The sequence below is a fragment of the Silene latifolia genome, chromosome Y, assembly GCF_048544455.1.
Source record: "Silene latifolia isolate original U9 population chromosome Y, ASM4854445v1, whole genome shotgun sequence".
NCBI classification, from domain to species: domain Eukaryota; kingdom Viridiplantae; phylum Streptophyta; class Magnoliopsida; order Caryophyllales; family Caryophyllaceae; genus Silene; species Silene latifolia.
This window is the reverse complement of record NC_133538.1, coordinates 64,655,197-64,681,468: the sequence shown is the minus strand read 5'-3', so window position 1 is coordinate 64,681,468 and position 26,272 is coordinate 64,655,197. Positions and strand designations below refer to the sequence as shown.

Here is a 26,272-nt window from a genome sequence, read left to right as displayed (position 1 = left end):
TAATTCATAATTACTCGTACCAAAATATTTTACCGTTTATAAATCGCATTTATAATAATTCATTCAAATCCAATTGTTTCTTTAAACAATAATTTCATCCGAGTAATGATACAATTCGATTACTCAGACCGTATCTCATTTAATCACATTTCAATTTGATACGTAAATTTTACTTCCAAAATCGTCCGTCAATTTTTCAAGTAATTTAATTAACTCGTAACATTATACGATTAATTAAATGATCAATTAAGAGTATTGCCCTTTAGGTATGACCTAGGGGTCAATCGATCACCACCGTCACCACACGACAAGAATGTCAAACTCTAGTCAACCAATCATTACCGATATATGTTGACCAGTTGACAGTAAAAATACTTCCCAATTGTATTCTTTAAAATGAGATTTAATAACGATATTTAAATCATGTGATCGCACTATTGTTGAGGACACATTTCCCAACAGTTATCACATACTCCCTCCATACCAGACCAATGGTAACATGGTAAAAAATGGGTTTTAAAGAAAAAAAAGATAAAAGCAGGAGCAAATATGGAAAGTAAGCTGAATATAATAAGGATTAATGTTAGGTTGGTGAGAGGTCCACTACTTGGTATTTGTGTAAATATAAGAAGGATATAAGGATATTATTGGAAAAAAATAGCCCATTTATAGTATGTTAATATTGGTGTGGTACGGCCGTATTAGGTAAGTGTTACCATTGGTCTGGTATGGAGGGAGTATGATACTATTAGGTGCCCGTGCATTCCATGTAATAAAATGAGATATGTTTTATTTGATGTGTTTAAAGACTACTAATTCTATTGGTATTCAGTTTGGATTTGATTATACGAGATATTTATAAGGAGCAAATACTCTTAATTGTAAATAATCAAGGTAAAATTATGTTGTAAGAGATCTAACATTTTCTCTAAATGTACTAAATATATATAATTATGATACCTGCCCGTTTTTTCTGTAACATCATTCAGTTTTATGTAGTTGTAGGATAATTTGCAAAACTCATAAAGACATATCTCCGTTATTAGGGTTCATATTGGTGAGCTTCACCATGTTTATAGATAGAGCGTTTTGTATTTAATTAAAAATCGGTTGTGTCTGTAACAATGAAAAAGCTAGCTACATACTATAACTATGTCACGTCATCTTATACTAATCGATGACTAAACTTTTATGCTGAAGGCGCTAATAATTAATCGGTTATCATCTACACCAATCACAATTTTTTTATCAACTTAAGAATATTTTTTTACAGATAATCCTAATAGGAGCCCCGTGCATCGCACGGCCTTTCCAACTAGTAATAATAATAATAAAACCATTATTATGATTAGACGCTTTCACAATTAAAATCTACTACATGTAGAACACTAATAGTTATCAGCTTTTATCCTATATAAATAGTTATCAAAGTTCATTGTTATATATCCTACTCCCTCATAATATGCGTACAACAACCATCTATTTTTGCATCAATTTAATTCAATTTTGTGTGTAGTTGTGTTATTAATTTCCAATTGAGAACTAATCAATTGCTTTATTTTAATCGCGGGATTTCGAGATAAAAAAATGACAAAAGGGCAAGGACAAGATTTTATAGTAAGTTGATAAATCCAATCTGTTTATTGCATGAACAATCATCATGAATGCTTATAACTCTATATTGTGTGCAATAATTTTGTACTGTAATTGCTAGGGCATGAGTATTGTATGTGGCATAAATTTAGGACTTCATTCTGTTCTCAATGGTGCCGTTGCTGAACTAAAAATAAAATAAGTAAACAAATAACTAAAACGGGCAAAATATACAAGTTTTATAGTTTTTATATTGTTAGCTCGAATTTAAGAAAGTCTCTACCACGAATATAATCTAGGTAAATCCTCATATCATTAACATTGTCTTTTGATTTCGCCTTTTACTTGAATTTTTTTCTCTAAAACGCATAGTTTTCTTATAGATATGTATTTGTTTTAGCTTTTCTTATAATATTTACATTATTTTATTTGGGTTTTTAGCAGGTTATCTAATAGTCACGTGGACGATGTGGTGATTCAACAATGTCGGGATTAGGAGCAAGAAATAAGCTAAAGTTGCCAACAATTCATACTGAGTATTTGATAGTGAATGAGACTTAGATCAAGAATTAGCAATCTATAGGAAAATAAGCTATTGTTGCTGAAAATTCATATTATTTTTCCAGGCTTTGAATACGTTAGTGGACTATTATGCCCTTGGGAGATACCTCTAATCGCTATTGATCATAACATGAATAGATAAACAAAAAAAACTCACTTGAAATTTGTCTCTACTTAGTAATGTTAGAGCTACCACGTACTTCTCTAGATTAATTTACAACATTCTTTTAAATTAGGTGGTTGTATGTTTCATACAGTGCATGCAAATCGTAATCTTACGTCCCCCTTTATTGTCGGTTCAAACTATTAATTTCTGTACCATTATCAATCCTTAACACCTTGACCGTGGGGTTGAATTGAAGTTGTACATAAGAAAAGAAATTGGCTAAGGTCTATCTAACAGTAGTTTCACATTTGTGCAACATTGTCTAGGTTACTCTTCTAAAATCTTTCACAATAATAAAAAAATACATGATGAGTTGGAAGATGGACTGATCCTTAAACATCATGTAATCATATAATCGGCAAATTACCTTTCCTCTAAGGCTCACTCTCAACAGTACAAAAGTAGTTTTAAATTTCTATTAGCGTTTAAGTTAAAGATTAATATGCAACTCATGTTATTCTAATGTAAAATAGGGAAAACTTACATCTTTTCATTAATTTAGGAGTCAAACGATGCTTGAGTAATACTCCTGATAGAATTCTATGACTTTTTTTACATTGATGAACAAAAAAAACTCAACGAATAAATAAATAATTGTACTTTTAATTAGTTTTTGAGTGAAAATAGAATTTTAAATGGATTCTAGTCCCGTCAAAATCATTTGCGCGAAGAGAGAAAGATAAATATGAAGGAATATGTCCTAAGACATTTTTGGTAATTACTAAATATAATATAGGATATTTTATAGTAATAATTATTATGTTATTTTAGTAAATCATAATTGCTTGCTAGAGAATAATTATGGTAACTAATCACAATAAGATTGGATTAATGACTAAAATAATATAATCCTATGAGGTCACACATATAAGCACAATTAGGAAGTATTAGTCCTATAAGGAAACAGATATAAGACATCGGTTTTAGAAAAAGAAGAGGAGTTCTTTCCTTATTCTACCTAGACTCTATTATAGTACGTGATACTATATATAAAGGGTTCTAGGGTGATGGAAAAAGATTATGAAGCTTTTCCATAAGAAACCACAAAGGAGAAAACATATTGTCCTTCCTATATACCGTATGCCTCAAGCACGCATAAAAGTAAGAGAGTGATATTGATTCTTCTCTTCCGGTCTAGCAGACGTGGGTTTCCGGGTTGTGCTTGTGGACCGAGTAGAGGAGCAATAAGTGGGGCTCTCATCAGATCTCTTCTATATAAGCTATTTGTGGAATTTACGCTTCAAGAGGTAAATATTCTTTTCGCTTTTTATTACGATTCATAATATCTTATGCATGTGTTCCTAGGATAGATGTTAGGAAATTGTTTCCTGAAATTCCGCTTTCACATCTATATAATCCTACAGTAGTATCAGAGCCACTTGCATAAGATTTTATGATCATAGTCATATGCTACATTATTATTTTTAATTTAATTATGGGGATAGACTTTAAACATGAAATAATTTTCATAATTAATAGGTTATTTGACATGAATAAGCCAAACTATTGGCCATCTTCCAATAATAATCCGAACTTCACTTTAACTCAAAATAAACCACACTAATGTCCTCCTCTTCTCATATTACACCTAGGCCATTTTTAACCTATAATATCCAGTAAAGTATCAGGTAACCCCTATTTTTCAAATAATTCTCTATTAACAACCTTATTTCCATCTTTCCTAAAAAAAAAATTACCATTAATCCTCCTGCACAACTTCTTGATCTTCCTGTATTTTTTACTGCAAATTTAGAGCTCACCAACTAACCCTATCATTCAAATCCATAGTTTATTTCTCCAAAAATTCAGACTACGAGTACAATGGATATAGATAATATCATTGCTTGAAGAGTTTCATTGTTGAGCTGATCTCAGAATTGGATCCTAAATATAATTTATATAATATAATAAACAGTAGTTGTTGCTCAAATGCGGTGGTCGACAGCAATGGAAGTACAATCGATTCTATCAGAACGAAGTAGCTGCAATATGACCAATCTACCCCTCTGGTTAAAGATCTACGCATTACGTGACCCCGCTACATATACTTAGATATTAGTTGGGTACTCGGGTTCTCAGATGAGTTTATTTTGTTGTTGGGATGTGGCGGTATGGCGGAGATGCCGTGAGGAAGGGGGGAAGGAAGTGGCGTTCGCAGTTGCGCCTGAGATGGGTGCGGAGAGGAAGAAGGGAGGTGCTTGTGATGGTGAGGATTGGAGAACGGAGGTGTGGCTGATGGTGCGAAGTACTCGCGGCAGTGGTGGAGCTAGGGGGCTAGCAGAGGCGGTCCCCCCCCCCCCGGCGGATGAAATTTTCGAAGTTTTTAGTTAAATTTTTCGATATTTTTTCGAGGGTGCCTTATGAAATTATTCTCCCCCCCCCCCCCAGTTCAAATCTTGGCTCCGTCGCTGACTGGCGGTGATACTTAGGTGCTTCGGTGGTGTGGGGCGGTGAAGTGGTGCGGTTTTGAGGGCGTGGTGCTAAAATACGGTGTTGTTGGGTGTTTGATGGTTGATGTCTTGGTGATGAAGGAGTAAAATGGGGGAAGGGAGAGGTTAATGTACTCAGATTCATAGGTTTAATGTTTTTAGAATTTATTTTTCTTAATCAAGGATGGCTTGATAAACAGGTACCAAGTTACCGAGTGAATTATAAGAAGATAAAGTTAATAGTATGATTTATTCCGAGATAAATTAAAGTTGGGATTATTATAAGAAGGTTGCTCAAATTTTGGATTACTCTTGTCAATTAACCCTAATTAATATAGTGATATTAATTGATTCGTAAAATTTTGTTTAGATTAGAAAATTTGCATAATTAATATGAAGATATTAATTGGTTGGTAATTTTTTAATTTGGATTGAATTAATCAACAATTTAAAAAACCAAAAAAAACTGCTCACGTTAACAGTACCGACGTTACTGTTCAGTGGGTACTGTTCACGCGTAAGACGTAAATTTTTCTAATCTGGCCTAGGCATCGGATTTTTAACCAAAAATAGTATTTTTCGAGAGTAAACGGCGTTTTAAACAAGACTGCAAAGAAGGTTTGACGTTGTTAAGCCAAATTCGAAAGTTTTGATTGACCTTTAGGCCGCTTTATGTTAAAAATTACGTTTTTTTTACTTTTTAAAGTTGTTTTTGGGATTTATTCAATTTGATTGAAATCTACAATGGTTGTATTGATTCTAATTTGATTAAAATATATTAGAAATCCTGATTAGATTGGAAGAGTTGTTTAAATCATGTTAGTTTTTAATTTGATTAAAGACAAAGGTAAAACAAAATAAAATTCTAATTCTGCAAATTATTGTTAATAATAATGATTATTCCAAGTTAGAGTGATGATAATTGAATTAAAATAATAAAAGATTCATTTAGTTTATTACTTAATTGTTGAGTAGTATAACTATTTTGTTGTTTTGATTGTCTAATTAATCGTTAATCAGATAATATTTGCTTTTATTATTTATAATCTTGAGTTTATCATGGAAAAATATGTTTGACTAATATGGAGATATTGGTTGATTGATTTTTGTTAAGGAGACAGAAATTGTGAATTTTACGTCAAAGATTAAATTTTTCTTTTATATCTCTATGATTATAAGATAATTCATAGTAATTGCTTGACTTCATTGAATCCAAATTCAATAAGGTAGTGTTTGGAAACCAAGATTTCATTTCAAAATTTCACTTTCAAATTAGAAAAGTGAAATTAGGAATTGTAAATCCAAATCCTTTGTTTGGAAAACAAAGGATTTGAAATTCTGGATTTTGAAATCCAAATTGAGTGTTTGGGAAAACATAAGATTTGGAAATCCAAATTTGTACTCAAATACATTTTTAAAGGCTTCAATCCATATTTCAAGGTTTAAACAAAAAGTTTCAACATAAAGAGAGTAAGTGCAGTGGACATAAAATTCAATTACAACATCAAAAACTACTCATATTCAAATTTTAAGAGTTATTACTCCTCGATTTCAACTACATTGCTCTACGCTCATCAAGACAAAGGATTATCCAATCCAACTTTTGGTCGTGGGGAAGGTCCTTGAGCACTTGAAACTTTATTGGAGACTCCACAAACATACTCACAGCTTTCAAAACTTGAGGACGGAGGATGCCAATCACATTAGAAACTTCATCATAGACTTCCTTTCCTCCCAAAGTCGGAGTGGCTTTGAGCCTAGCTTCAACGTAACTTTTGAGTGTGTGTGCAACACTAGTCACGGCTTCAGCTAAATTATCCCGCTTTTGCTTCTTTTTGGAGCTAGTTGAAGTAGTATCCACGCTTGAACTCGCACCATCGCATGCCTCTTCATCCATCATAGTAGCACCTTCTTCATGATGCTCTCCTCCATCACCAATAGCCCGATCCGGTCCAACCAACACACAAATGTCATCCCAATGATCGATAGACTTATTTGAATATGATGCTGCACTTGGGTTGGCCTGCAATTTGCAACCCAAAATAAGATGCAACAATCAGAGACTAACTTGAAACTGAGTAGCAAAAGACAGTTACTTGAATATTTACTTAAAACTTGAATATCACAAATGACAGTTACTTCATATTTACTTAAAACTTGCACATACAAACTGAGTAGTCACATATTCCGTTTTAAGAGAGGAGAACACAGGTTCAGTTACAAGTTCTAACTTGAAACTGAGTAGCAAAAGCATAGCACAAAAGCATCATTTTCACTGACAGAAAATAATGCAAAATATGACCACCACTGCCTCGAAGAGATGCTATGTCTAAGAACCCCCTTTTACGTGAACATCAGATACCAAAGAAGTACCTCAATCAGAAGACTAAGAATAAATCTAACAAGGAATTATAGGCAAGTAGGCAACTAGTATGCCAGAATTTGCAGCTTTGGCACAAGGCTTGTGATTTTCACAAAAAATTAGCAGACTGTCTAACTATTATAGTGTGAGCCTATAAGATGTCATAAATGCTGTTTTCAGTGGGAAAAGAAATCCCAATGACAACCATTACTCTCGTTCAAAGCATTGAGGTTGTGTGTTTGCACATAATTTTGGGTATATAAAGGACAATATAGCAGAAGTTCTGTTCCGGAGAAAGTATGTGAAACAATGCAGATTCTTAGAAGAAAGAACAATATTGCAGACTCTTCAAAAAATTATATATATAGTGAAGTTCTGTTCCGGAGAAAGTACCTGTGTATACTTCATCCACTCGGGCAAGTCTTCAAGCGCTATTTCCACCATCTTCTTTTCCTCATCCCACTTGAATTTTGTTTGAGTTCTTATCTCCATTATTACTCCATAGTGTTTTTTCCAAATTTTGACACGATTCCTTACATTTTCAGTTGTAAGAGACATATCTAACTTGGTTCTTAGTTCATCTACCACCGCTTGGTAGGCTTGAGGCTTCCACTCACCATCTCCCTTGTTCCCTTGATTTAGTTGATTATACAACACCGAGATTAGAATAGTATCCATTTGGGTATTCCAAACAATATAGCCTCGTTTCTTGGATTGTGTAGGGGCTGAAACTTGCTTTCGTTTTTCACTCATCTCCTATAAAAAGATGGATTAGGTTAGACCATAAATCTAGTCACAACTTACAACAAGCATTAATAAATTAAACTTACTAGGACTAAAGCATAATGACAAAGAGTAATTATAGCAACAACATGACATATTAGAAGTGTAAGCAAACACAGTACAATAAGTGTAAGCAAACACATTACCAAATGGGTTTAACACACATACTAACTTCTTGTTTCCTGCACACAGATATACTAGTCACTATTTGTCACCAGAAATAAATACGATACAGCAGTAGAAGCTACAACAATCACAAATAACACCCACCTGATTCCTCAATGAACTAGGAAAGTACAGCCCTTCTGGCTCGATAATCTTGCCACATCTTTTTTGCTAGCTTGTCTCTAAACTCATTCCATTCAACCGTTTGTCTAACAGCCGCTATATAATCCTCTTCACCATCTTCATCGGCCACAACATTTTGATTTTCTAAATCACGTTCTACCTCAGCCATGAGAGCCGTTTCTTCCATTTTTTCAGATCTTAAGAAGTTATGAAGAATGGCGCATGCGTTTATAACTCTGACTTGAGTTTTTTTACCAAAAAAGCTGCTCGTCCTCATAATAGCCCAACGCTTTTTCATACAGCCAAAGGCTCGTTCAATTGTATTACGAGCTGATGAATGTCGCAAATTAAATAGCTCCTTGTAATTTGTTGGGGTATTCCCTCGCCATAAATTTAAGTGGTACCTTGTACCTTTATATGGAGCTAAGAAACTCTACATAACTTCTCAAAACAACGTCTATCAAAACGTAATTGTTCTTGACATTTCGTGTTATTTCTAATTGTATCTAACCACATTGCTCGTTTTTGTGCACGTTCATATTCATTCCAAGCTAACTCACTCACTTTGTACCTTTGGTAAGATGCAGCTACAACAACGATAACAAAATTCACGACTAGCAAGACTAACTCAAACTCGTCATCTTCCTCTTCTATCCTAACACGTTTCCTGGATTCAATCATTGCTACAAGAAAAAAAAAGAACGACAATTATAATGTAAATATAGACATGTAAGAAATTAAACTCGTCATCTTCCTCTTTTTGCACCAAAACTACACAGCAATTAGAAAAACAACAAACCAAAATAACAAGGAAGAAAGACAAACACCTCCATGGCAGCAGCCATTGCAAGACCAAATAATTCTACAACAGTAATCCACTCCAACATAACACCACACTTTGATGAAATTCGTTACGAACATCAATTAAAGACGGTTTAAACAAATAGAACATGCCAAAATTCGAACTAGCTGATTTCAAACTAATCGTTATCAAAATATTGCAGTTGATTTCAAACAAAACGCCATCAAATTGAACATATCATTACAATAAATCATAAGAAAAAACAAAATGTTTCAGTACATAATTAGAAAAATCGAAGGTTGAAGGAGATACCGCAAGAGGAGAGAAGAAAAGTGAGGAGCGATGAAACGGAGGTGAAGGAGAGAGAGAGTCGGCACACACAGTGATTTGCAAATGACGCCTATTTTGGTGTTATTTGGACTTTGCCTAATTTGTATTTCTAACAAATTTTGAGAATTTGGCCCAAATTCTAATTTTAAAATTTTAAGTGCTCCCAAACAAGGGATTTGGGCCAAGTCCATATTTGAGAATGAAATACCCATTCCCAAACAGGCCATAAAAGAGTTTTGTATGAATTTGGGTAACTGATGCGTGTATTTTATATAAGGTGTTTACCTCTTTTTTACACGCATTTCTGTATTATTTATGTAGCATCTGGCTACAAATACCCCCGAATATTCTACTTTGGTTCGTTTTATGTAAATTGCAGGAATAAACCAAAGAGGAGCTAAATCGAGCCTAAATTCGTCCCATTTGCATGCATTTATGTAGAACAAGGAGCCGGAGTTTGGAATCTAACACTTTGAAGACACGTGAGCTGGTTTCGGAAGGTGTTATAATGTCCAACGTGCCAAAATAGCTCGATCGACTACTTATCTAGTCGATCGAATACTTTTTATACTGAAGGTTACTCGATCGAGCAGTCCCAGTATTCAATCAAGTAGGCGACACAAGGAGTTACTCGATCGAGTGGTTTAATACTACTCGATCGAAGGGTTTGATGCTAAGTTACTCGATCGAGTGGTTTATTTCCACTCGATCGAGTGGTTTATTTCCACTCGATCGAGTGGTTTTGCCTGTATTAAAGTTTTTCCGCCTATTTTCGTATGGGCTTTTGTAATTTAGTTATGGACTAGGTTTAGAGGAGGATTTTCGTATGCTACTAAAGACAGTAGACTGCGTAACTCTTCCTCATTCACTTTTACTCTATCATTTCCTACTGTTTCTTGGATTTGCTCTCTTTCTACCCTTTTGCTACTCGAATTCGGATTTGTGATCGGTATTATTATTCCTTCTTAATTCCGTAATCTTAATTGTTGCTTTATTTATTTCTTTCCTTTATTGCTATCATCTTTACCCTTTTCAATCTCTATTAGCTTTGTTAGTATGTTTAATTTCAATTATCTATATGTTATTGTTGTTGATTCAATAGTGATGCATAGCTAATTTCCCCTGCTAAGACTAGGGGATTCATGATTATGAAGGGATAGTAGTTGCCATATTAAGTTAATGTTGGTGTAGTCTTTGTTGTTAATTGCTGCATTTGTCTGTATCTGTCTCATTGAGTCTACGCAATTAGGCATTTAAATCATAGTAAACCTTGACCTGGACCAAAAGGTTAGAAAGGGTGAGACTCGTAGCGAACAATAGGGCACTATAGTGAGGGCGAAAGCTAAGCTATTTGTGCTTTAGGGCGAATTGAGACCGAAAGGAGATATTCACTGCTCCTTAGACTATATTTGCACTAACCTGAAACCTAGATTACTTAACTGGATGATCATGGTGAACCGTCTGTCTTAGCTGATTTCCTTATCTGCTTAATCCTTTTTTCTCTACCTTATTCTCTTTCTTACTCTCATTAGTTTAGAACAATGCAATTAAAAACCCCCCAATTTGGTTACCGTGACGAACTTAGACAAAGCTGACATTTTCCCATCTCCCTCTGGAGATCGACCCGACTTCCCTAGCTATATTAGTTAGAGCCAGTTGGTTATTTTTGATAGGTATACGACTGCCCTGTCAAATTTTGGCGTCGTTGCTAGGGAGGTGGCGCAATTTTGTTGCTTTATTTAATTTTGTTTCTCGTCTCAAGGAATTTATTCCTTGAGACTGATCTCATTTCTGCAAAGTTTTTGATTAGTTTTGCAGGTTATCTGTTTTGCTTTGTAAATTCTATTTGCCAAAATGCCGAATATAGCGAGCCATTCAGAGCCGAATGTGGATTCCCTTCCAAAAGGTTTCTTACTACCCATTAATGATTTGGGAATCTTTGCAATCCACCCATCTTACATACAACTGGTCGAGAGAAATCTCTTTAGAGGGGTACCTGAAGAAGATCCGTGCAGGCATATAGAGCTGTTTACGGAGTATTGCTCTACCATTCCTCTTGCTGCTGGGGTGACACATGACAAAGTAAATGGAGCCCTTTTCCCTTTTCTTTAGCTGATGATGCCCGGGAATGGTTGAGAGATCTAGATAGGGAGGCAGCCGGTATAACCGACTGGAGTTCCCTTGCTTTGGCCTTTTACAGGCGATATTTCCCACCGCAGCGCACCAATGCCTTGAGACCTCAGATTACTTCTTTTGAGCAATTGTCTACTGAAGACTTAGATGGAGCTTGGACTAGGTTCAAGAAGCTTGTCCGCTATGTGCCTCATCACGGGTTCAAACGTTGGTTCCTTTGCACCCAATTCTACAACGGGTTATATCGGAGCCAGAGAGCTATTCTTGATAGTGTAGCTAAGGGGAGATTCACTAAAAACGTGGAAGATGATCAAGGGTGGCGTCTCATTGAGGAGATGGCTATTCATGTCTCCAAATATGGAAATCCCCGAGGTAGTGAGCAAGTTAATGGGTTGGTAGCAGCTGCAGTGGAAGGTCTTAGCAAAAGTCTAGGTAATGTGGAGATTACGGAAGCTACAGGTGAGAGTGCACAGGTTTGTTCAATTACTGAGCATGTGGAGATATGTGGTAGATGTGGCATGGAAGGGCATGACCCTATTGAGTGTCTGGCAAGTAAAGAGCGCGTCCTTGCTTATCAGAAATACAAGCAAGGAGTCCCTTTTTCCCAATTGTATGAAGAAATGAAGAATGTTTCTACTCTTTCCACGCCAGCTCTGCAACCGGTCTCTCTTTCTGCAAACGACGAAATTGCCGAACTGAAATCTCTGATGTTGAACTTAACACAACAGCTTGGGGACAAATGCAATAGGAATGAAACCGTCATATTGGAGTTGAGAGAACAAGTCGCGCAGTTAACTCTCACGAAAGACCAAGCCAACCTTCTACCGATATGCGATCCGGTTAACGCAACGAATCTCCCAAGTGGCCTTGTTCATGGAGGGCCAAAAGTACCAGAAGACGGAGTTGTGACAGCTGATAATACCCCGGATGATGATTTGGATGAATTTCTAGACGAAATCCTTGCTGCGTGTTCTTCAGATACTCGATCGAGTGAAAAATCTACTCGATCGAGTGAAATAATTCATCCCATCACTCGATCGAGTGATAATTGTGGTCGATCGAGGAGTGCCCAAATCACAGATGGTCGATCGAGTAATATTCTTACTCGATCGAGTAAAATGGCTGAAGAAATCACTCGATCGAGTGATAAAAATGATCGATCGAGTAAGCCTGAAAAAGAGATCACTCGATCGAGTGAAGAAAGTGGTCGATCGAGTAAAAGCCAATATGAAACCGCTCGATCGAGTGGTAAAAGTACTTGATCGAGTACCAGGAGCAGCGGAGACCCTATTTCACTATCTAATTCCGCTACCGTGTCATCTTCCCCTGCTGTGGAGACGTCACGCACTGATAAAGGTAAAGAGAAAGTCGCGGGTCCACTCATTTCTACCAGAGTACCCTTCCCAGGTCGTCTGAAGGACGTGAAGGTCGAGCGACAGTACGGTAAGTTTGTGGACGTTGTGAAGAACCTCTAGGTAACTGTCCCTTTTACCGAACTTGTTACCCAGGTACCTACTTACGCTAAATTTATGAAAGATATTGTGACGCGCAAGAGAGAGCTAAGTGAATTTGAGACGGTTTCATTTATAGAAGAGTCTAGTAATTTACTTTTAAATAAGGCTCCACCTAAAATGAAAGACCCGGGTAGCTTCTCTATTATCCGTGTTATAGGCAATATGGTTATTGATAAGGCTCTTTGTGATTTAGGAGCCAGCGTCAGTGTCATTCCCCTATCTTTCTACAAGAAATTGAATATGAGTCATCTTAAAGTGACTAACATTACCCTACAAATGGCCAATAGATCTGTTAGGAGACCCTTAGGTGTCTTAGAGGACGTACCGGTGAAAATAGGCAAGCTCTTTATACCAGTAGATTTCATTGTTTTAGATATAGCTGAGGACACCCGGACCCCAATTATCTTAGGAAGACCATTCCTTTGTATAGTCAAATATTATTGATGTCAAACAAGGGCGTTTGACTCTTGCAGTAGGGGATGACGCGATCACTTTCAGTCTGCCTAGTACTTTGGCTCGGCCAATGATAGAGGATACTTGTTATTCAGTTGATATTATTGACGAGTCTATTTATGACTTCTGGTCGGGTTTTTTCATGAAGGACCCACTAGAAGCTCTTATGCTTTTGGATGAGTGTGCAGATAGCCCAGATGACGATGACGCTGTGATGGATTTGCTTATAGATGATTTAGATGAGCGTGGACTCACCGACGCTGAGGGAGAGCAAGTGGAACAGATGATTAGCACTCTTTGCTCCATTGAGGTAAAGGCACCGGAGCGTAAGCCTCTCCCTTCTCATCTAAAATATGTTGTCTTAGAGGATACTGAGCAATATCCAGTCATTGTTAGCGCTAAGCTTGATAATGATCAGCTGACTTCCTTGTTAGCTGTGCTTAAGAAAAACAGGAAAGCATTGGGTTGTTCATTGGACGATATCAAGGGGATTAGTCCCGATATTTGTATGCACAGGATAGAGCTGGAGGAAGATCACAAACCTTGCAGATAGGGTCAGCGCAGACTGAACCAGAAGATGCAAGATGTTGTGATGGCTGAGGTAATGAAGCTGCTCGACGCAGGTATTATCTATTTTGTTGGTCATTCTAAATGGGTGAGTCCAGAGCAGGTGGTCCCGAAGAAAGGAGGGACTACCGTGGTTAAGAATGACAAAAATGAGTTAATACCCACTCGAGTAGTGACTGGTTGGCGGATGTGTATAGATTACAGGACAACTTAATGCCGCCACCAAGAAAGATCACTTTCCCCTTCCCTTTATTGATCAAATGGTAGAAAGGTTAGCTTCTCATAAGTTTTTCTGCTATTTAGACGGGTATTCAGGGTTCTTTCAAATCCCTATCCACCCAGACGATCAAGCTAAGACTACATTTACTTGTCCTCAAGGCGTGTTTGCTTATCGCAGGATGCCTTTTGGTTTATGTAATGCCCCTGCCACCTTCCAAAGGTGAATGATGGGGATATTTTCAGAGTATATTGAGTATATTATGGAAGTTTTCATGGACGATTTCAGTGTTTATGGAAGTGATTTTTCTAACTGTCTGTCTAACCTTGATAAAGTGTTGCAGCGCTGCATTGAGGTTAATCTCGTGCTTAACTGGGAGAAGTGCCATTTCATCGTCAACGAGGGAGTTGTCTTAGGGCACTTAGTTTCTGATAGGGGAATAGAGGTTGATAAAGCAAAGGTGGAAGTGATTCAGCAATTACCACCTCCTGTTAATGTTAGAAATAACAATTTCATTTCTAGCACCCAAAATAATTGTTCTTCTAAGTGTCGGTCTTGTATTTTTGGAAAACATATTAAGTTGCCATTTGTTGCTTCTAGTACCAAAACTCTATTTCCTTTCGATAATATCCATAGTGATTTATGGACCTCTCCTGTTTTAAGTAGTGCAGGCCACAAGTATTACATCCTTTTTCTTGACGATTTCACTAATTTTTTATGGACTTTTCCAATCGGAAAAAACTCCCAAGTCTACAATATTTTTTCCGCTTTAAGTAAATTCATAAAAACACATTTTGAGCATGATATTAAATATTTTCAATGTGACAATGGTTGTGAATACGATAATGCTCATTTTACTAATTTTTGTCAGCAAAATGGAATGCGTTTTCGTTTCTCTTGTCCCCACACTTTCTCTCAAAATGGTAAGGCCGAAAGGAAAATACGCACCGTAAATAACATCATTCAGACTCTTCTTCACCACGCCTCCGTCCCACCATCATTTTGGCACCATGCCCTTCAAATGGCCACTTATCTTCTAAATATACTACCGAGCAAGCTACTTTCCAACAAATCACCCACACAAATTCTTTATCGTCGGGATCCGTTATACACACATCTTCGGGGTTTTGGTTGTTTATGTTATCCCTTTTTTCCTTCCCCATCGATAACCAAACTACAACCTCGTTCTACCCCTTGTGTTTTTCTCGGATACCCGCAACACCATCGAGGCTACAAATGTTTTGATTTGTCTAGTGGTAAAATTATTATCTCGCGCCATGTGATTTTTGATGAATCTCAATTTCCATTTGCAAAAATCAACTCACCAGTATCCTTATCCTATAATTTCTTTGATGATGGCTTCTCGCCTTACCTCCGTCATCATTTGGAGTCCTCCCAGGTGAACCCAACGCCGCGAGCAGACCCTTCCCCTAGGTCGCCTGTTTCCACCACTAGCCAGCCTTCCTCCACACTTTCTCATGGCACTCTCACCACTGTCCTGCAGTCCCCTCATTGTACCCGCCCTGCTACCCATCGCCTGCCTCTGCCCATTTCTACACTACGCCACACACCACTACAGCCTCACCCTAACCCCTCGCCATCGAGCCCACAACCTCCTCTCATCCGGACTGTTACAACACGAGGAATGAATGGTATTTACAAAACCAAACATCCACTCAACTTAGCCACAATAACTGCCCCATCACCATTACCTCGTAACCCGAAAGTAGCATTGTCCGACTTGAACTGGAAAGAGGCCATGCTTGATGAGTATAATGCTCTTATTACTAATAAGACTTGGGATTTAGTACTGAGGCCACATGATAAAAATATTATTCGTTCTATGTGAGTTTTTCGCCATAAAAAGAATTCTGACGGTTCTTTTGAGCGGCATAAAGCCTGACTTGTGTGTGATGGCAGGTCTTAGCAGGCTGGCGTCGATTGTGATGAAACTTTCAGTCCAGTGGTTAAACTGGCAACTATCCGGCTTGTCCTTAGTATTGCCTTATCTCGGTCATGGTCCATCCATCAACTTGACGTGAAAAACGCTTTCTTGCACGGGCACTTGCAGGAAACCGTCTATATGCATCAGCCCCCTGGGTTCCAAGATAAAACTCACCCCGACTACGTTTGCTTACTTAAGAAATCTCTATACGGTTTGAAACAGGCTCCCCAGGCATGGTATAAGAGATTTGCCGATTACATTTCCGGTATCGGGTTCACTCATTGTCGATGTGACCATTCATTATTTTTTTATCACCACGACAATGATAGTGCATATATTTTATTATATGTTGATGACATCATCTTGGTGACCTCATCTGAAGCACTTCGAAAATCCGTCATGCAACATCTAGCCTCTGAATTTGCAATGAAGGATTTGGGCTCCTTGAGTTACTTCTTAGGCATTGCGGTGACACGACATTCAGGTGATATGTTCTTAAGCCAACGCAAATATGCCGAGGAAATTATTGAGAGAGCAGGTATGGCTTCATGTAAACCTTGCAGCACACCATTGGACACCAATCCTAAAGTTGGTTCTACTGGCGGTCCCCTGTTCTCCAATCCTACTCTCTACCGAAGCCTTGCAGGTGCTTTACAATACCTCACCTTCACCCGTCTCGATATCTCTTACGCAGTTCAGCAAATTTGCTTGCATATGCATGCACCGTGTGACACACATATGGCTGCTCTTAAGCGTATTATTAGGTACGTTAAAGGCACAATTTCATTCGGCCTCCACTTATATAACACTCCGGGCGGTTTATATCCCCGGTTTATCAAGGATTTTTCAAAAATTGTTAAACCACTTACACAGCTGCTACTTAAGGATGCCCCTTTTGTGTTTACTGATGAGTGTCTTTCTGCTTTTCACAGGTTAAAGCAGGCTTTAGTCTCTGCGCCGATCATACAGCCTCCCGACTGGGACTTGCCGTTTGAGATAATGTATGATGCCAGTGACTATGCACTAGGAGCGGTGCTAGGCCAACGGAAAGACAAAGCTTTAAACGCAATCTACTATGCGAGCCGAACTCTGGATGAGGCTCAAGTGAAGTACACCACCACTGAAAAAGAGCTGCTAGCTGTAGTTTATGCCTTAGAGAAATTTCGTTCTTATTTGATTGGGTCGGAGATTCTTTTGTTTTTTCTTGACCATGCAGCTTTAAGGCATCTCCTTGATAAGAAGGAGGCTAAACCACGGCTATTGAGATGGATACACCTTCTTTAGGAGTTTGATTTACAGATTAAAGATAAGAAAGGAGCTGAGAACGTTGTAGCTGATCATTTGTCACGACAGGAACGGGAAGATTCTCTACCTATTGATGACTCTTTCCCTGACGATAATTTATTTGCTGTACTATCGTCTATTGTTAACCAAGAGCCTTGGTATGCAGATATAGCTAATTACGTTGTCAGTGGAAAGCTGCCACCTGACCTTTCTCATCAGCAGAGGAAGAGTTTTCTGTATAACGTTAAGCAATATTTTTGGGACGATCCTTATTTGTTTAAGGAATGTGCAGACGGTCTCTACAGACGGTGTATTCCGCAGTGGGAGGCCAAAGTAGTCCTAGAAGGCTGTCACTCCTCTTCCTATGGTGGTCACCACGGTCCATCGCACACCGTGGCTAAGGTACTTCAGTCTGGTTTTTACTGGCCTTCTTTGTTTGTTGATGCTAAGTCTTTTGTTTCAGCTTGTGATGCTTGCCAACGATCAGGGAGCATTTCAAAGAGACATGAGATGCCACAAAATGGTATCTTAGAGGTTGAAGTTTTCAATGTCTGGGGCATTGATTTCCAAGGACCGTTCCCGTCTAGTAAAGGTAACAGGTACATTTTAGTGGCTGTAGATTATGTGTCGAAATGGGTTGAGGCAATCGCCTCACCTCACTGTGATGCCAAGACCGTGATAAAAATGTTTAAAAAGGTCATATTTCCCCGATTTGGTGTCCCTAGGGTCGTCATTAGTGATGGGGGAATGCACTTTAAAGAAAAGAAACTAACTTCTATTCTGTCTAAAGTTGGTGTCCAACACAGGCGTGGTTTGGGGTATCATCCCCAAACTAGTGGTCAAATTGAGGTCTCTAATCGCGAGTTGAAAGAGATCTTGTCTAAGGTAGTTTCTAAATCACGGAAGGACTGGAGTCTTAAATTAGAAGACACATTATGGGCCTACAGAACTGCCTTTAAGCCACTAATTGGTGCATCACCTTATAGGTTAGTTTATGGGAAATCATGTCACTTACCTGTTGAGTTGGAATGTAAGGCTTGGTGGGCAATTCGTGAGCTTAACTTTGATCCTAAGTTGTGTGGTCAGAATCGTCTTTTGCAGCTAGATGATTTGGAAGAATTTAGGCTTAATGCCTATGATAGCTCGCGCATTTATAAAGGAAAGACGAAGAGATGGCATGACAAAATAATTCTACCTCGGGAGTTTCATGTCGGGCAAAAGGTGCTGCTGTTTAATGCCCGACTGCGATTGTTTCCTGGCAAGCTGAAGTCCAGGTGGAGTGATCCTTATATGGTGACGGCTGTTACCAAATTTGGATCCGTGGAGCTCGAAGATTCCGAAGGAAGTAGGTTCAAGGTGAATGGGCAATATGTGAAGCATTATCTCGAGGCAAATGAAGCAGACAACCGTGTTGAAGTCTTGTACTTCGACGAGCTTGACGCGCCAGTTAATTGATGCTAGAAAGGTTGTGTGGGACCTCTTAAACTTGCGCTCTCCGGGAGGCAGCCCGGACTGTTTTATTGTATTTTTGTTGAAGTTTTTATTTTTCTCTAGATTTTTGTTTAACTTTAGACGCTTTTCTATACTCCCTTTGTTTTCTCCTCGCTTTTTATTCGCGTTTTGCAGGTAAATCCACTCGATCGAGTAGTTTGCCTACTGGATCGAGCACTTTTGGGATAATATTCACTCAATCGAGTGATATATATACTCGATCGACAAGCTGCATAATCACGTTTACTCGATCGACACTAGTTCACTCGATCGAGCTATTCCAAGCTACTCGATCGAGTAGTTTTGTCTTCCAGCCGTTACTTTTCGTCTGTTGAGCTACTGCTTGACTTCCTTTGACCTCCCATGTTCATGGTCGGTTTGGGGAGGTCCCTCTTCATGACGTTTTGTAAGTATTCCGACTCCACTTATCCTTTTCTCCTAAGTTTGCATTTTCTTCCCTATTTTTGGTACAATGAGGGCATTGTACGGTTTGGTTTGGGGAGGTATGCATCCATATCTGTATTTGCATGTTTTCTTGCATTTTCGCTTGCTTGCACATTTCATTATTTTCGCATGCATTGTCGTTTTTAATTAAAAAAATCACATAAAATTCAAAAAATTTCACGTTTAATTTAAGTCGGAACGTTTGAAATTTGACGCTACAATGAATCCTTTCCCCTGCCTTGCATATTCTTGACATATATTTGGCATGATTATGTGCATGATCTACGAGTTTTTGTTTCTCTCTTATCTGAATGAATAGACTTGACTCGTATATCGGCAAGCTACATTACATTCTGAGGTTAGAGCTTTATAAACTGGTGACAGTCATGATCGGTTTCATTTAGGATGTGAGTAGTACTCTCTTTAAGACATGTAACATCAATTTTCATAAGCAAGAGTCTAGTCTTCTTAATACCTGTATGCATTCGGTCTGTGGATGGTGACACATGTTAGGAGAGGCAATTCTCTTTTATTTCATTCTACCCATAAACCCCATATAGCCAAATTGCCTTTTTGTCCTATTAGCTACATACCATAATTTTTCCTACCCTAGCCGAGCTAGTGATGTGTAGCTGTTCGGAATGCTTTAATGCAGTTTTGTTATTTTTATATGATTTCAGAAGATGATGGAAGAATTGAAGGGAATGAAAAAAAAAAGAAAAAAAAAAGAATGAAGAAAAAAAATGGAAATGAAAATATGAAAAAGAAAAAAGAAAGAAAAAAAAATCATGTGCAGAGATTTAAGAAATTGTATAATGATTTTCACTCCCATGTCTAATTTATATCTTATGGGGAGTTGACAAGTATTGGTATTTCGTGAGTTGAGTGCATGGAATTTGCACTGTTTTCTTTTGTTATATTGAGTACGAAGTTGGGATGCAGTTCAAAGTTTGGTTTCGTTGTTTCTAGCCTGGCTATTAACCCCACATATCTAAATTCATCTTATCCCCTTCTTACCCATTACCTCACTTACCCAAATGTAAGTCCTCGGTATGTGTCTTGGTCATTAGTATGGTTGGAATGCATATGTACAGTTGTAGAGACTTTATTCATGATTAACTGCATGCATGTTCTTATAGGTCGAGTTAGGTGAGTATCTTTACTTCTTTCTATCTTTCACATATATACTCACCTTTTGCCTAATTTTGAGTGATGAGCGACCCGTGAGAGTCTGATATCTTTTGAGTCTTGCAAGGTCGACGGTTCAGTAAGTTTGAAACATTGATTTAACTCGGTTGCACTTCTCATTTGCCACTTTGTTAGTGGTTACATTAAACTGGTTTTGGTGGGTGATTTGTAGCTGATGCGTTGGTCCCCTTCCACTGTTTATTCTTAGTTACATTCATAATTTGCTTGGGGACAAGCAAAGGTTTGGTTTGGGGAGATTTGATGCGTGTATTTTATATAAGGTTTTTACCTCTTTTTTACACGCATTTCTGTACTATTTATGTAGCATCTGGCTACAAATACCCCCGAATATTCTACTTTGGTTCGTTTTATGTAAATTGCAGGAAAAAAACCAAAGAGGAGCTAAATCGAGCCTAAATTTGTCCCATTTGCATGCATTTATGGAAAACAAGGAGCCGGAGTTTAGAATCTAACACATTGAAGACACGTGAGCTGATTTCGGAAAGTGTTATAACGTCTAACGTGCCAAAATAGCTCGATCTACTTATCTAGTCGATTGAATGCTTTTTATACTGAAGGTTACTCGATCGAGCAGTCCCAGTATTCAATCAAGTAGGCGACACAAGGAGTTACTCGATCGAGTGGTTTAAAACTACTCGATCGAAGGGTTTGATGCTAAGTTACTCGATCGAGTGGTTTATTTCCACTCGATCGAGTGGTTTTGCCTGTATTAAAGTTTTTCCGCCTATTTTCGTATGGGATTTTTTAATTTAGTTATGGACTAGGTTTAGAGGAGGATTTTCCTATGCTACTAAAGACAGTAGACTACGTAACTCTTCCTCATTCACTTTTACTCTATCATTTCCTACTGTTTCTTGAATTTGCTCTCTTTCTACCCTTTTGCTACTCGAATTCGGATTTGTGATCGGTATTATTATTCCATCTTAATTCCTTAATCTTAATTGTTGCTTTATTTCTTTCTTTCCTTTATTGCTATCATCTTTACCCTTTTCAATCTCTATTAGCTTTGTTAGTATGTTTAATTTCAATTATCTATATGTTATTGTTGTTGATTCAATAGTGATGCATAGCTAATGTCCCCTTCTAAGACTAAAGGATCCATGATTATGAAGGGATAGTAGTTGCCATATTAGGTTAATGCTGGTGTAGTCTTTGTTGTTAATTACTGCATTTGTCTGTATCTGTCTAATTGAGTCGACGCAATTAGGCATTTAAATCATAGTAAACCTTGACCTGGACCGAAAGGTTGGAAAGGGTGAGACTCGTAGCGAACAATAGGGCACTATAGTGAGGGTGAAAGCTAAGCTATTTGTGCTTTAGGGCAAATTGAGACCGAAAGGAGATATTCACTGCTCCTTAGACTATATTTGCACTAACCTGAAACCTAGATTACTTGACTGAATGATCATGGTGAACCGTCTGTCTTAGCTGCTTTTCTTATCTGCTTAATCCTTTTTTCTCTGCCTTATTCTCTTTCTTACTCTCATTAGTTTTCAACAATACAATTAAAAACCCCCCAATTTGGTTACCGTGACGAACTTAGACAAAATTGACATTTTCCCATCTCCCTGTGGAGATCGACCCGACTTCCCTAGCTATATTAGTTAGAGCCAGTTGGTTATTTTTGATAGGTATACGACTGCCCTGTCAGTAACAAATCAGAAAAATCATTTTTTCTGAGTTTGTTATAAGTTAATGATTAATGATGCATGCTAATTCTTCCCCAATAAAATACTGGGTTGTGTCAATTAGGTAAAATTGTTTATCTTTTTGTCATAAAAATGAGTTTAATTTGATTTTGCTTCTTTAATTATTCGGTTTTGAGAAAACTGATTAATGATTAGGGAAGGAAGGGAAGACATGTGTTTCATTTATTTGACCCACTTTAATTGATTCAATTTGATTGTCATATTGAATAGGAGAAGTGTTCTTCTTTTGGCCTATCAAGAAGAAACGTGGTTTTTCCTTTAATGAAAAAAAATCTTATTTTTCAATTATGCATTTTTTCGTAATTTAATTACTCCCATGATAAAATATTAATTATTGAGTCATAATAAAATCGTTGTTTAGTTTATGGCTTAATCGTTAAGTCGTGTTACTATTTTACTTTTTACTTTTATTCTAAATCGTTAATTGTTTATTAGTATAATGAATGGTTCATTATTATTGCGTATTGTGAATGCGGCGCTTGAATGCCATCATATTTAATATTGTGATTGCCTGAGGTGATTAGTATGGCCCAAAATAGGATAGTTTTACGATTTCTGTATCGTCATTCTTTTTAATAATTTATTTTCGTCTTGTTATTCGGTCAATGTATTGTTATCTTAGTTCATACGATTGCGGGCACATCTTATTGCAATGTAATAATTTATTGGTTGTTTTATTTTTACTAGCTAGTTTGTAATTAGTAAAAATAATGTAATTTGAAGACGAAGTCCAGAGAAGATGGAGGATGGAGATCCAAAAGATTCGAGGAAGGTTTCTTGAAAGATGGAGATCTGGAAGAACCTTTTGGACCTAGTTAGTTTAGGGGCCATACTAGATCACTATTTTTTAATGCTTGCATTTACGTTCGTTTTATGCTTTCTTTTATTTTGTGAGTGTGGTTATTTTATTATTAGTTCACCGTAATATGACCGACATTTGATCCCCAAATTTGTAATATTGAGTCTTATATTTTTCCAAACAACACTTATTAAGCCTTAGAACATAAGTGACAGGTTCTACCAAACTAGGGTGTCACTTGTATTTCCAAGGATAATAGGGTGGGTTTATGAAACCTACAAGTTAATGTTTGGTTTAGCTCAGCAAAACTATCAAAAGATAAAGTTTTGGGTTTTGAAACAAAGTTAGTGTATTAAGAAGGAGTTGTTAATATATCAACCCAGAGTTATAAATTGGTATAATTAGTAAATGGTTACTTACCTCAAACATTATTTATTGAAGGCAAGGCCAAAGTCCGTTTGATGAATAGTGGGAGAGGATCTTGGTTAAATGCGTTTTAGGGGATAATTTTTAAAAAGACGTTTAGTAGTTTAAAAAGTTGTTTTAAACTGCTTTGATGAACATTTCGCTTATACTCGCATGTTGTTATGTTTATGTAGAAATAATGACTAATAGCAACTTATTTTTTTTTAACTGTACTATGTCCTTTAGAAGGACAAATTGAATGCTAATAATATCCCAAAATGGGAAAGAAATCTGAGAATTGTTCTAAGATGTGAAGGAAAGGAGTCTGTTTGAACACTCTATCTCTCCGCTAAACTCTCCAAAACAACATTAGATGTTGAAAGGAATGTCAAAAAGCGAATCATTGTGATAGTCATGCAAGTTACATGTATAATGCAAGTATGCATGGAACTAGACTTTCAAATATATTTTTGGTGAAAATGGATGCATATAGTATTATGACACAACTAAAATGATGTTTCAGGAACATATTAGGCTGACAAGATTCAAGGCTCATCGTAAGCAAGTTGGCTAGAGGTCAATCAGTTAACCCGCATGTGTTCAGTTTGATCGAACATTTTCAGGTCATGGAAAAACTGGATTGTTCTTAACCACTTGAGCTGGATATTGATATTGTGATCAATTCATTGCATGAAGGGTTCAAAAAACTTTTTGTTTGAACTTTTACATGCAAAGAGGAACAATAACATTGCAAGAGTTGCATGGAATGTTGATCAGCCTCAGAGGAACATCCATAATGAACCTGAGAAAGAACATAAAGATGTTCTTATGGTTCGTAAAAGGAAATAGTTCAAAAAGATTAGGGCTAAGCCAGTTTCAAAGAATGACAGCGGCAAACATGATGCATAGTATTCTTCTTTTGGAAAAGGAAATCCGATTCAAAAACTAATGTTATAATTCTACATTAGTGCTTCTATTGTCTAAAAGTTAGCTAATATAAGATGAATTGTCCTCAGTATAACAAGGTGATCCAATGATAAACAAGTGCCAACACACCATACACAAGCATTAGAACAAAGGTTAATAAGCATAACCAACATAACCAATTCAAAACAACAAGTTTAAAACTCGATTATAACAAGGGTCAACTTCAAACGGTCACTTGAGTTCTATATACGATAATGAGGTGAAACAAATTGGAGGTGATAGCTTATCCTCTTACGGTTCTAACGGTAGGTCATAAGCCCGAAACAGACAAGAAATGAAAAGTATATGACCATTTTAGTAAAATGCGACTATGCAGGAAATTTCACCCTTCGTGAATCTTTACCAAAAATCAATTTTTTCCATCTGGTGAAATTTCACCCCTCGTAAATAAGACCCATTTTTCTCATAGAAATGATATGACTCATATTTGATCACACTTAGTCCCCGAATTAACATCGTTCCCATGCTTTATAGCATATATTAGGGTCATTTCTTATCTTTAGACTCCCATTTTGCATATTCTTTGAGGTTTTGTATCCTTGGTAGGAGAGGATCGCTAACCTTGCATTTCTGAGGCGAAATGGAGCTAAATGGATCGCATCTAATGACCAAGTATCCAAGAGGAGACCAACACTAGAGGCCTAAGCAAATAAATAGAGTGAAATGCGCAATGATGAAAAGATCCTTGCATCCCCAACACAATCCTCGCTGATTGTTAAGGAGCCATACAAGAGAACAACTCTGTCCAACGATCCGAGCGGCCCGAGCTCAGGACGAGTGGATCAGAGCAACGATCCGAGCATCCCAGAGTTGGATCCGAGCGTACCACAGGCATGATCCGAGCGTCTCCTGGACTATCCGAGCGAATCTTCTTATAGGACAGCCCGTGCTTCAGCTGACGACGAGCGGATCCTGGTGGGAGTTGCAAGCATGATCCGCGCATGTCCCTCGGGAGTTGCATTTCCTCAAGCTTCTCTTAGGGTCTTAATAGTCATTTAAGCCCTTAGTAACCCTAATCCTTGTACTTAATTCTAGTATAAATACCCCTTTGTACTACCTAGATTATCATCAAGCTTTAATCAATTCTTAATCCATTCTTAATTAAGTTCTAATCATCTCTTAATTTAGTTGTAATACATTTCTCAATATTAATCACATCTTAATGTTTCCTTTATTCTCTCAATTGTTCTTAGTTTTATTTGGGTAATTAGAAGATTATTGGGGTTTATTGGAGGATTAACAACCTTCCATTAATCATCAAGTACTTCTATTATTCTTTGCTTTATTATTTGGATCGTCTCCATAGGTATAATTCCTTTTTACCCTTGTTTAATTATTGTTAATCACATCATTTATTCATCATGTTTTGCTTTGTTAGTGATACGTGCATTTTGTATAGTCTTTTTAGCCTATTTTTGCACGTATTTCCATGTACTTTTGTACTGTTTATATTGCATTATGCCCCGAAATGGCTACTTTGGTTCGTCTTGTCTATTTTGCAGAAATGAACGTGAAAGTAATGAAACCGTACCACTTTCATCCTGTTTTGCATACATTTTTAGGAGACGGGATTTTTAGAGCGAGAAACTGCATTAGGATGCGTGAAGGAATGGTCTACGAAGCAGTCGGCTATGAGTTTGGAGCCGTTTCAGATGAAGAGCACTCGATCGAAGATTTTTCTTAGTCGATCGAGTGGTTTCACAAGCTAAGGAGGTCGATCGAGCAATCTGCTGTACTCGATCGAATTGCTGAAATTCAAGGTTACTCGATCGAGTAATATTTCTACTCGATCGAATGGTTT

General features: G+C 37.3%; 1 protein-coding gene across 1 annotated transcript; it reads right to left on the bottom strand.

Moving 5' to 3' along the window:
* Positions 1 to 6,145: 6,145 nt before the first annotated feature.
* Positions 6,146 to 9,385, bottom strand: LOC141634335 (uncharacterized). The gene is made up of 3 exons (XM_074446552.1): positions 9,297 to 9,385; positions 7,505 to 7,867; positions 6,146 to 6,772 (listed from the first exon to the last, which is right to left on the bottom strand). The coding sequence occupies exons 2-3, from the start codon at positions 7,862 to 7,864 to the stop codon at positions 6,305 to 6,307; spliced, it is 828 nt and encodes a 275-aa protein (XP_074302653.1). The 5' UTR covers positions 7,865 to 7,867; positions 9,297 to 9,385; the 3' UTR covers positions 6,146 to 6,304.
* Positions 9,386 to 26,272: the final 16,887 nt, after the last annotated feature.

Coding starts and splice junctions, on each gene's coding strand:
- LOC141634335 (XM_074446552.1), bottom strand. CDS start 7,864: ATGAGTGAAAAACGAAAGCAAGTTTCAGCCCCTACACAATCCAAGAAA. Junction 6,773..7,504: donor AGTGGATGAAGTATACACAG/GTACTTTCTCCG, acceptor TGCAAATTGCAG/GCCAACCCAAGTGCAGCATC.